Source organism: Acanthopagrus latus, chromosome 10 (assembly GCF_904848185.1).
Source record: "Acanthopagrus latus isolate v.2019 chromosome 10, fAcaLat1.1, whole genome shotgun sequence".
Taxonomy (NCBI): domain Eukaryota; kingdom Metazoa; phylum Chordata; class Actinopteri; order Spariformes; family Sparidae; genus Acanthopagrus; species Acanthopagrus latus.
The window spans coordinates 14367773-14380358 of NC_051048.1; the positions used below are offsets into that span (position 1 = coordinate 14367773).

The 12586-nt window shown below is 40.3% G+C and overlaps 1 protein-coding gene across 4 annotated transcripts in view; it reads right to left on the bottom strand.

Annotated features, from left to right (window-relative positions):
• Positions 1–12586, bottom strand: part of tbc1d14 (TBC1 domain family, member 14) — a 72600-nt gene that overhangs the window by 16137 nt on the left and 43877 nt on the right. For all 4 annotated transcript variants that reach the window (XM_037112182.1, XM_037112184.1, XM_037112183.1 and 1 more), the window contains 7 exons: positions 8987–9111; positions 7209–7291; positions 6821–6938; positions 6222–6328; positions 422–502; positions 253–341; positions 1–11 (listed from right to left, as the gene is read on the bottom strand). The exon at positions 1–11 is cut by the window's left edge and continues 61 nt beyond it. In XM_037112182.1, the coding sequence (XP_036968077.1) occupies positions 1–11; positions 253–341; positions 422–502; positions 6222–6328; positions 6821–6938; positions 7209–7291; positions 8987–9111 (614 nt within the window). The remainder of the gene's footprint in view (positions 12–252; positions 342–421; positions 503–6221; positions 6329–6820; positions 6939–7208; positions 7292–8986; positions 9112–12586) is intronic.

Genomic DNA, 12586 nt, shown 5'->3' on the forward strand with positions numbered 1-12586 from the left:
TATGGCCCACCCTGATGAAGAAATAATGAAGCCAATTCAACAAAGAAGTGAGAAATAAACTGGTAGACACATGCTTCCCCAGAGATCTACTTTGATACAACTTTGATACAATAACATCAGAGTTTCACCCTTTCTTGCCCACATTAGCAGGGTAACATTGTGTTCAATTAAAAGGGCTGACAGAGACATCTTCTCGATGTAGACAGAATCATTTAAAACATCAGTCTTGTATGAGGTGGTTCCCTCACTGACCTGCTGGAAGATACACAGGTGGGGGAAAGTTCTTGAGATGTCCAGCTTGATCAGCTCCAGGCTTGACTCTCGATCTGATGAACCAGCATCTGGAAGACACTGTCTAACATTAGGAAACACTAACACAGCATTAGGGAAGTGGCCGGTGCATTTTGCATTGTGTCTTTACCTTCAATCTCAGGCTCTGAGGAAGGTGCTAGCGAAGTCTTCCACTTTTCTTTTGCCCGGGCCAAACAGATGTTATAGAGCTCTGCAGGGACAAATTATAGCACATCACAGTCAATATGAGAGACAGAAAGAAACACAAAGGCCTAATATGCTGAGCAGAGAAGATGATGACTACACAATAACCATTGCAGGTGATAAAAGCATTTAGCTCTCTCCATTACTCTGCACCAGAAACACTAAAGGTGATCAAAAAATCACATCTAGGTCATTTCCAGCAGACATTCATTTTTGTTGCAGTACACTGAAACTTCTAGCCTGTGCTCTAACTTGTGGCTGCCCTCTAGTGATGAAAAGCTGGAGTGAGATAAGGAGCTTTTCTGAGAGATTTTATTTATATATATATATATATATATATATATATATATATATATATATATTTATATTTATATATATATATATATATATATATATATATATATATATATATATATATATATATATATATATATATATATATATATATATATATATATACACACACACACACACACACACACACACATATACATATATACAACACATCTATTGCCAGTGAGTTAGCTTGAGTGGGTTGATAAATTTTATCCATTATTAATTCCCTGACTTAAATAAACCCCTCCTAGAATTATATCATTGTTCCCTAAGTTACAGACTTTGTGAAAAAAATCCAGGTTAACAGAATTAGGAGCATAAATATTAGCAATAGTCATCCTTTGACCTTCTAAAGTGACATCCAATGTAACCCATCTACCTTCCTTGTGTATGCACCTGACAGTCTATATTGTTCCTTATCAGAATCCTCACCCCTCTTTTTCTCGAGGAAATTGTACTATGATATTCCTGTGCAAACCATTCTCTTTGCTGCTGAGTTTTGCTGCTTCCTCATCATTAAGATGAGTTTCTTGAATGAGGGCTATATCAGACTTTTTTGTTTCAGGTATGTGTTTTTTTTCCTTTTGGACACATTATTACACTCTGATAGATTCCAGGTTACAATTTTAAACAGCTCCATATTGCTCTGCTGAGATATTAGTCTACTACCATCCCAATAAAGTCCCACAGTCATGGTTGCCCCTGGTTGATATTAGCAGTTTTCTGAAATACAGGATTACAAATATTAAAGCTATATTTGCATTAGACACTCAGGGTTACACAAAAAACAAACAAACACAAACTTAGAAACACACTGCAAACGCAGTCTATGAACATGTTACTTTCCAACACCGAATCTTCCGTTACATGGTACATGGATCCCATGGATCTCAGCTGCGCCTTCTGGGGCAGCCAACTCTCCATTCCCCCTGAGTTTTTACATATCACTTTTATCCATTGCAATACACTTTAAGTCCTATATTAAGGCTTGACTGAACTACTACATCATAATCCTTGAATTAAACAAGGATTATGACATAATCATTGAATTAAACAAGGATTATGACATAATCATTGAAGTTTGAATTTAAAGGCAATCATGCAGTGATAATTGTATGAGAGATAAGGAGCAAAGATACCGAAAAAAAACAACAACAAACACAAACACACACACACTTGTTCATGTGCGCCCCCTTACATTAAGAGAAGGAAACAAATTATATCTTACCAGACCCTCTCTGCTCATGTTAACAGTCCGAAAGAAAACACAAGTCCAATAAATAAAGTTTCTGTCCACACTGGCAGTTGCTCCCTGCACCATCCAGTACTTTTACTCGGGCCAGTATCCATGGGGTTCATTTAATCCCTTAAAATACAAAATGTCTCTGTCCACATCCATATTATGACCACTCTCATTCAGTTCAAACTTTCACAGCATTTTTTCTACATCATTCCAGTAGCGTTGTTCTATAGTATATTTCAATGTGTTGTCGGTGTCGCACTCTTCTCCTCTGCTGGTCCCCGCAGTCCCCTCACCTTCGTGGCGGGCGAGGAAGGCTTTGGCATCCGCCGCGCATGAGAACTCATGCCGCTGGTTGTTCAGTGAGAAGGTCATTGTTGCTGGGTATCGCAAGGCATATTCCACATTACGCTTGCTGAGAATTCATCTCACCTCCTATTTATTGCATTTCTCTTGAATCTCCTGCGCGTGGTCTTGGAAGAAAAAAAATCCTCGTACCATTCCAGGTGATTTGCTTCTTCTCTCTCGCAGCTTTTAACACAGCAGCCTTGGCCTTGTCCCATAGGAACCGGACAATGATGTGTCTGTTGTCCCAGGATCCATCGGATCGGTCCACGACATCAACATTCAACATTAATATCCAATGCCTCCGATAGCAGTATTTTCATATGGCCATCCCAGTCACGACCTTCCATTCCTTCTTTCACACCCGCGATGCGTATGTTTTGGCACTGGGAAAAGCCCTCCAACACCGTTATTTTCTCCTTCAGTATCTTATTCTGTCTTGCTAGGTCGTTCACCACCGGGGCCCTTTTTACCGCTTCGTCCTCCAGTTTTGATATTCTGGATTCTGCAGCCCAGGCTTTTCGCTGTTTTGGTCACTGCCTCAACTCCCCTTTTTTCCCCAGAGACATCCGCCACTAGGCTCTCAAGACTTGATGCCCTGCAGTTCAGTCATCACGGTTGTGGCGTCTTGTAGAGGTGATTCCGCCAATTTAGATGCATCCACAGTCAGATGTTCTTGCCATGTTGGTTTTGAGGGGGGTTACGGGTAAAATAGTGGCTTTTTACCGACATATTACTTAGCAGTTACAGTTTCGCCAGCGGTATGAGCACTTTTGCAACATATAATTTATAAAAGAACAGAGAAATCAGCAAAGCTGGCTCGGCCTGCTTCACCTAAGCAGCCATCTCGGGCGCGTCACCACCGGAAGTCTGGTACAAGGAAAGTTAAAAAACTTCCAACTGGATTTTCAAAACCTCAAAACACTAGCAGGAGCACAGAGAGTGAAATCTGGCCCTGCTGTCACTCTACCTTTGGACCCCCCACAGACAACTCCAGCTGCAAAACTGCTAAGGGATATACAGAGAACTGACAACAAGAAAGAGATCTCTTCACTGGCTGAAAAGCTGAGAGAGAGAGAGCTTACAATTAACAGTCTTAATGAGCAGCTGCAACTTCCTACTAACCAAAACCCAAACCTCCCAGAACCAAAAATCCCCACCAGCCCACTGGCTGCCTCTCCTGACTTGCAGCAGCCACCAGAACTGCAGACAACCTCAGTCTTTCCTATGAACGGCAACACCCAGCAGAGCAATTATTAACTCCCACATACAACGAACATTGGACATTGTCTTTCTTATGGACTCTAATGGGAAATACTCAGACAAAAAAAAGACTGTTTCCAAACCACAGCATACTAAAGTCAGATGTTCCACTACCAACAGAGCTCTTAACCTGCTGTCTGAAGAACATCTTGGCAGCCCGAGTCACATTATAATCCATACAGGCACCAATGTTCTGAGAACCCAGCAGGAACGGGTAGCAACATCAATACGAGCAGTGATCAACAAAGCCAGCAACACTTTTCCCAACACAAAGATAGTCATGTGCACCTTGTTCCCACGAAAAGATTTCCACCATAAAATTTTTTTAGGAATCAATGCCAGCATCTCAAGGGATTGTGCCCTCAGACCCAACATATACCTGGCCCATCACCCAACCCTCAATATGGACAACTTCTACAATGATGTACAACTTAAAAGAGAAAACATTTCTACCTTCACAAATGCAAATAATTGTGAAGGAGGCTTCTCTAGTTTGGCTGAGGCTTTATTGAACACTGGTCAACACATAGATATATAACAGAACTGCCCTCCTGGCGGGCACCCCCAGCCACCAGTCACATTACTGTATAACATCTAGTATATGCACAAGCACATTTTTACTAAATTATACTGCCGTATATGACAGCAAAGACACTGAAAAACGCTGCGCTGGGCCATATCCCTCAATCGAACCAACAAAACCTGCACAGGGACCAGCACACCAGAGACGAAAAAGGAGAGCTCCACCACCCAAACACCCACACCACCGCCCTTCTCAGCACCCAGGACACTGGAGAAACATTGACATTTTTGAATGTGAAATATCCTTTGCAAGTAAAATCAGATATTTTGGATATATACCTCAAGGATGGTCATAAGGAGATAAACTCCTAATTAGGGACGTATATCGTTAGGATTTTATCGATACTGATACTCCTTCTCAGTATCGATACTCTTATTGATACTACAACATGTAATTTTGAGTTAAAAAAAATGAAGACTTCACAAGATGTCAAAAGAGTCAATCTTCTTTTATTACCACAAGGTAATAATGAAGCTTCGACAGAACAGAAGCTATGCAATTACAAATACTCCGGAACAGATAACCAGGACTTTTATATCTGGTGGATGCCAGAGCACGATGCAGCTGAATTTAGCACCAAGCAGACAGGAAGTCAAGTATCGAAATAAAAATATAAAATCCAGTTACTTTTCAAAACAAACACAAGCTCTTCTACTAATCCTTCGGTCAGGAATACTTCCTGTTGTTTTTATGACACATACCTATAACTGCGGTCGCGAGTGATTATGTGATTATCGTGGAAACTCATCGGCCTCACGACGCCAGCTGTCTGTGCGTCGTGAGGCCGTATTGTGGTCTCAAAATGCAACCGGTGATGTTTACTAGACGACATTCCGGTGAACTGCGGAGCAAAACCGGATCGGACAGTAACGCTGAGGACAGTATCCAGTGGAAATTCGGGGTAAGCAACATCACCATACACTTGGAGCGCACGCATAGTATGAAACTAAAGGAGTGTGGTGTGTTTTATTGCTAAAACAAAGCGAATAAAGTTAGCATCCCGGCTAACGCTAAAGACTGCAGCACCGTGGCAGCGGCACCCGGTTTCGTTTCTGCGACGTCAAGTCACAGAGTTTGTTGCTAAGTTTGTAGTCATTACACTTGGGTAGACGTTCAAAAACCATCCATGTCAAAAACTGATCAAAAAAATCATCGAAAGTCCCGATAACAGTGCCGTTAGTCCAGAATCTTAATGGTACCCTGGTACCGACCCAATTAGGAGCCGGTACCAAAAAGTACCTGGATTATGATTATGTGTATATACACAAACAAAAAGACAGAATTGTAGCAAACATGTATATATTAAGTATGCATATGTTATTTGAAATGCACTTTGTGAAGACGCATGTTTGTTTTGATAATGAAAACCAATAAAAACTTTATCAAATCAACAATCAATTTTGACAAAAAATGCTCAGTTCCCTTCAAAAGTGTCTAGATAAGTGTGTGTTTATGTGTGTGTGTGTTTGTGTGCTGTGCTGTAAGACTGTGCTCCAAGTAAAAGGCTGAGGGCTGAGTAGTACAAAGCAGAGTGGACCAGCTCAGAAGTCAGCAAGTAACCCTGAGGTTGCTGAGGGGCTTTCTCTGAAACAAAGTGGAGAGGCAGTTTGCAGTCTATGTTTGTATGTATGTGTGTGTGCACATGCATGACTATTAGCTCACTGATTACAGAACTATTTGAAATTCTGCGTGTTTTTTCTTGTACTGGGGGAATAATTTGACAATGCAACTTCTTAATAGACGCACTCTTCCTTCCTCTTTTATCAATCTTAGTGCCATTTATTAAATTAAAAATAGAGACAAATCGCTGCACATGGCTTTGTGTATGTGAGATCACAGTGTTTTGTTTTGAGCGCAAAACAAAGAGCAGTCCGTGAACAGTGCAAACATTATACGACAATCACAGGTTTACAGATAACTCACACTGTCAGATGCACTCACACGCTAACACCCACGTACCATGTGTGATGTTGAGCTCATTGCCCACAGCCAGGCTCCACACTTTGCCTCTGACACTGGGGGGGATGCCCTGCCACCAAAGGTCTCTCACACGTCGAGATGTACACCTGCAGGAGGGCAGAAATTGGAAAGGAAGTCAAGAAGGTTGATTAATAGGTTAATCGATTATTTATGACTTTCATACAAAATGATAATTTGTTGCTCAGAGCCAGAGGGGGGCCGGGTAAGTCCTTCCAATGCCACTGTAGACAGATACAGGAAATTACTTTCCGCCAGAGTAAAAGTGATTAAAAGTGATCCTTAACCTATACATATATTATTCCTTGTTCATTTTCACCCCTTATTTTACAGTGTTGCCCCTCTAATTCAGAGTAGTCCACCTGTTAGAGGAGGTTTGTGGGAGAGTGTGAAGTCCCATCCATCACAGAGACTTGATCTGAAAATGATGATCACATGAACCCTCCACACAAAACCTTACTTTTGATGTCTAAGAAAGAATTACTAATCTCAGTCCAAGCCCTTATACCTCTAGGACATTTACAGTAAGAATGACAGTATGACTACAAGGTAGAACAGAGGCACCTTGTGTGTGTACTCACACTGTACTCCAGTTAGGCAAGATGTCCTGGTTCCAGGTCTGGGCGGCTGTGCCAATGCTCTCCTCTAGCTTACACCGATCCTCCAGCTGCTTCTTTCTCTTCTGAGCCTCCTTCAACTCTGTAGATGTGATAGATAGATAGACGGACAGACAGACAGACAGACAGACAGATAGACAGATAGACAGATAGACAGATAGATAGATAGATTATACGTGGTAGTTGATTGCTGTGGCAGGATGGATCAAACTACTTTGCCATCCAGCTTTAAAGATTCCAGTTTGTAGCTGTGGTGAATTCCAGGCTCCAGAGGGGAGCTGACTTTCTGCAGTTGAACACTGATAAAATACAATAAGAGAACATTACTGATTACTCTGCCAAATGCGCTCACCTCTCTTCTTAGCCTGGGCCACCATCTCTTCATACTGTTGTCTGTGTTTCTGTGCCTCCTCAGCTGACTTGGCAGGCAGATTACTGTCACACACAAACATCAACGGCAAAGGAAACAGGTGATTATGTGTTCCCTAAGCTAAACATGCATAATTTGTGTTAAGCAGGTTTGTGTGGTATTAAGAGAAAACCATAGACAGACAGGAGCAGGTCAGGAGCCCTCCCCTGACTTTGCGTGAGTAACTATACAACTGTATTTTAAATACCATTTGGAAGCTTTTTTGAGGTTTCAATGACACCTAATTTAAAATGTACTCTTTATTCTCAGACAATTCACTCTCATTCTCAGACAATAATTTGTGCTGATGAAGACCATTTTATACACAGGGACAGAGTAAATTAATGAATATCAATAAAAAATTCACAATCTATACAAGCTGGATTTAGCAAGAGGTGGTCTGCCCTCGCTCCACTTTGGAGATGAGCAGCTGAACAGCAACAGGATATTCATAAAGTCTTGACAGAAATTCACAACAGGGTATATTTTAACTAGTAAATGTCTGTTTGGTGACCAAATCTCCCAAGGCTTTCCAACACACTGGCCAGGTAAGAAAAAGAGTTTTGATGTAATCTACAGGTGCACTGCTTCTATCCTCTCTGCTGTCTGTGTTGGAGTTTGACACACAAAGGGACACTTCATGGCCATACGAGAATACAATTCGATAATTTACGAGGTGCACTTGAAGAGTTGAACAATGAAGAGTTAACTTTGTAATAATTAAATACTAAAATCATACCCAATATGCATACATTTTGCCTGGGGAAAAAATGCTTAGCTGGTGGATATTTTCTAGCAGAATCAATTTAATACCTGTTTTTATACTGGGCAGCAAGTCGCCAATTTGGCTGTCCTTTTTGTGGCTAGATCCACGGATTTAGACATTGCCGCCTTTACCTTGCAGCAAATATGCAGCCTTTTCTATCTAACAAGGGGCTAATATCAACCCTTTTCTCCACTGAAAATTAACTCAAGCCTTAAACCATATTTACTGAAAATGGTGCTTGTTTTCTGTTCCAGCATACTGAATCTGAGTGTGGAATACTTATGTGAAGCAAGGATGACATGTGATTGCAGTGCAAGTTTTTTCAAAGCCGATTACAACAAAAAAAACAACAACTCATTTTCCATTCCACAAATCCAGATGCAGATCTTCTGGATTATTTCTACCAGTAGAGGGAGGCAGTGAAAAGGACAAAGAGGTGGAAAGTGCCATGCAACAACAGACCCGAGCAGCAGCAGAACTCAGTCTTGCCTGTCATAGTTCCAGCTAGATTTTCTGTGTGTAAACAAGGAAGTTTATTTTAATTCATGCCATTGTTTTCATTGTATTCATTTTTCACGTCTATCCAGCATATGTGCTAATCTTGCAGCTGAGCAGCAACACTGAATGGAAGATGACGCTCACCATATGTCTATCTGTATGTTAACAAAATATAGAATGCTAAAAAAAAACACACAAAAAAACAGGGAAATGGAGCCATGCTGCCGAAAGGCTTTCAGCAGCAGTTCTATTTCACTGCCTGCAATACAAACAGGAGCTGGAACAATACTGAATAGAGTCTAATGACCCGGCACTAGAGGGAGGACTGATACACAAGGAATGAGGGAAAGATGAAGATAGAAAGACAACAGACAAGGCTTTGTTGCCTGATAAGCAAACTTCCAAAGAGGCAGAATGAAAAATGTGGAATAGTCCAAAGACCTAAAGGTCTACATACGCAGGTCTGTCCTCCAGTATAAGTGCGGTGGTGGAGAGGGGCTCAAAGTCCAGGTTTTTCCTCACACTCTGCCTAGGAGACGTTGGGTTGCCAGGTCCAGCTCTGCCACTCTTTGTTTCATATTCCTGACAGACAACGAAAGTGGGGTTTAAATTACAACAATGCTGCAGGGAAAATAACTTCCTTTTAGGTCAGTTTCATTTGGCCTATATTTACTTTCACATTGCTGTCAGCGGTGAGAGGTCTGCAACATTGACACACACACACACACACACACACACACACACACACACACACACTTGGATATATACACAGACATGTACATACATACATACATACTTACATAATAATATAACAATTCATATACTAGGTTAATCTTACATTATTCCAATGTGCATCGTGTTGTGCATCATGTGACTGCCACTGGATGCCAACAGCCATGCAAACAATACATGTCATATTGCTTATTACCAATTTAAGCTGGATTTAGTAGAGTTGGCATACAAATTGCTAAATATAGATCTAATATCTAAGAATCTCAGTCCAAAACAATCGAATTTTCCCTAAGATTATCAGCAGAATGTGATGGATTAACAATCATGATGTTTTAAGGTCCATTTATTGTGTTGCAGAGATATCTATTAAAGTTAGCATGCCAACAAGCTAGCCCTGTCCAAAGCCCCTGTGCTAGCAGTGTAAACAACAATACTCCATTAGTCCTGCAAGCTCCCAGTCTGGACAGCTAGCTGCGTGGCTAACAGAGGTCATGGCAGATACAGCTGGTAGCAGTTAGCAGTAACTCTGGTCAAATTTTTCCCCCTTTTTATTTTGAGCATGAATTAGTGATGGAAAATCCTGGTTCAGTCGGGTTGCATAAAATCAAACTAGTTTAAGCTCAAAAAGCTGACTGGACTGGACTAGCAAAACCAGAGGTCGACCCAACACAAGGGTCACAACTGGCCTCAAAACTACTTTTGTGGTCTGACATAGACTGTGAAGGTTTAAAGGTCGGGAGAGGAAAAGGAAGGCATGTACATGAGGTCATAGACAAACACAGAATTATCTTCTTCGTCATGAAAACCTTGTGACAATGCACTTATGGCCTCTGAGCATTTGTCAGCTGGTGTCTAATGAGTCTGGGAGTTTGATGCAGACCTACAGAAAGAGGCCATGTGACTTTTAAAGCTAAGGCCTCCCAGCAGTTTAACAAAAGGTCATCTAGCAGCTGACTTACATTTTCTGTGTGCATATGTGTGTGTGTGTTTTAGCAGCTTTGAGCTTTAATCCAGAAGTCAGCATGAAGGAGCTGACAAAGCACTAGTTCAGGGAAATCTTCAAAAGGAAGCCTTTGGAAGATGCTACTTTGTATAACTAGTTAATTAGAAAGCTACTGTAAATAGGGCAAATGCAATATGAGTACACACACACACCCCTCTGCGTGTCCAAAATGGCCTCCAGTGTGTGTTGAGCTAGTTAATAATGCAGGCTGAGGACTGCAAGCAATCAGCTTAACACTGTGCTGCCATAGGGACTTTCACATTGATCAGCACTGGCAACAACAACACAGACAGGAAAATCTATTCCTACAATAAGAGCGTGTGTGTGCATGCGTGACTGTTAGTGATGCAACCAATTTTATTAATCCATCTGGTCCCATCCATTGGCCATGAGGGACAAAGAAATATAATTGAGTCTGACTGAACTTTTGATTGATGAGGAGGAAAGGACATCAAAACATACACATACATACATGTATATACATATACATACATACATACATACATGTATATACATATACATCAGTGATGTCAAACTGATCCAGTAAAGGGCCATGTGGCTGCAGGTTTTCATTCCAACCAAGCAAGAACACACACACACATATATATACATATATATGAGCAGAATCATAATACTAAAGTATAGTCATGTGTATGTATGTATGTATGTATGTATGTATGTATGTATATGTATATGTATATGTATATATATATATATATATATATATATATATATATATATATATATATATATATATATATATATATATATATATATATATATATATACACACATACACACACACACATATATATACATACACACACACATACACACCCTAATTTAAGCTGCTGGAATAGAAACTATATCCCATGATAACCTGCCGTCAGGGCAACCTGCTTTATCACAAGCTCTCCAGTTTCCTGGTAAGAGCTCTCAGGCTGCATTGGCTGGCATGTTGACTGCTAATGGTCTTTACAGTTAAAAAAAACAAAAAAAAACTATAGGAAGACAAGGAATCAGCACTCTGGAATTATTTTCTTGTACAGACATTAAACCATACTGTAAATAACATCATACGACGTGGCTGTAAACATCTGTAAACGTCTGAAACATTTAAAATAAAAGTAATATGTGGGTAAACACGTGAGGATAAACACAACTGGGTACAAGTGCCTACGATGTGCAAAAAGGTGCAAAAATGGGCTTTAAGGACACCACTGTTACAAAATGTTGGTCCTGTGTTGCTATGGATTGGTACCTATGCATCACATCCTCAGGAAAACACTACTAGCTTTGTCAATAATGGAAGCTGTGAGATGAAAGGCCACAGAGCAGAGTGCTTAGCCTTGTTTCACAGCATGTCAACCTCACTGCGTTTAACCTGAAATCCTTTGAGGTAGCCCCAAACCATTTTCGAAAGTCCATAAAGCACAGAACAATGTGTGAATGAGTAAGATAGCCTCTGTGTGGTCAGCAGGTAGGTGGTGTTGTTTTTTTTAAAACAGATAATTGCATAAAACAATCTCCCCCTCAAGTTCTTGATCTTGACAAAAAATGCAAATGGAACATTTCCTGCAGTTTCACATTGAAGGTATTTAACTTGTTTAAACACAGCCCTTTGCAGGATGCTTGGGGTTGAGGTCTTGTATCCATTTGTGGCAATTTAAGGTTAATAACTTATATGAAAATGGTGGTGGTAAACGTAATGCCTGAACATACTACCAAACTACAGAGCAGCTTTTTTCCCGTGGTTGTGAGACTCCTCAATTAATCCTAAAAACTGCCATCACATTTGTTACGAACTTACCCAATGACATTTCCTTATGTAGCTAATATAGAGATGTCAGTATTGGTGACCATTTCATAACCAGTCAAATAGTTCTTGTGGTACATTTAAGGAAAATACTTTATGTGCTTATGGTCTTCCACTTTCATGCGTTCACTGAATATCTCAAGCTGCACGACTAAGGGTATCCGTTTTTGAATGACCAAAAATGTCACCATGTTTCTGTCATGTCAGTGTGTAGGTGCTATGACTATACTTTAGTATTATGATTCTGCTCATGTAAACAAACATTATGAACCAAAAGAAAGCATTTTGTTTTGGACACAAACAAGTAGAAGGTTTAATTTCGGAACCATTACTTTTACTTTTACTTAACACGCGATGTGAGAAATAACCCCATTAGCCTCAGCCAAATCCATTAATAAATGCTGTGAAAACGCTTCAGGAACACTTTTATCATATCTAGTTACACATAGTAACTATTATGGATCTGCAGCAAAAACAAAAATTGAGTTACAGTTTCCACATAGTGA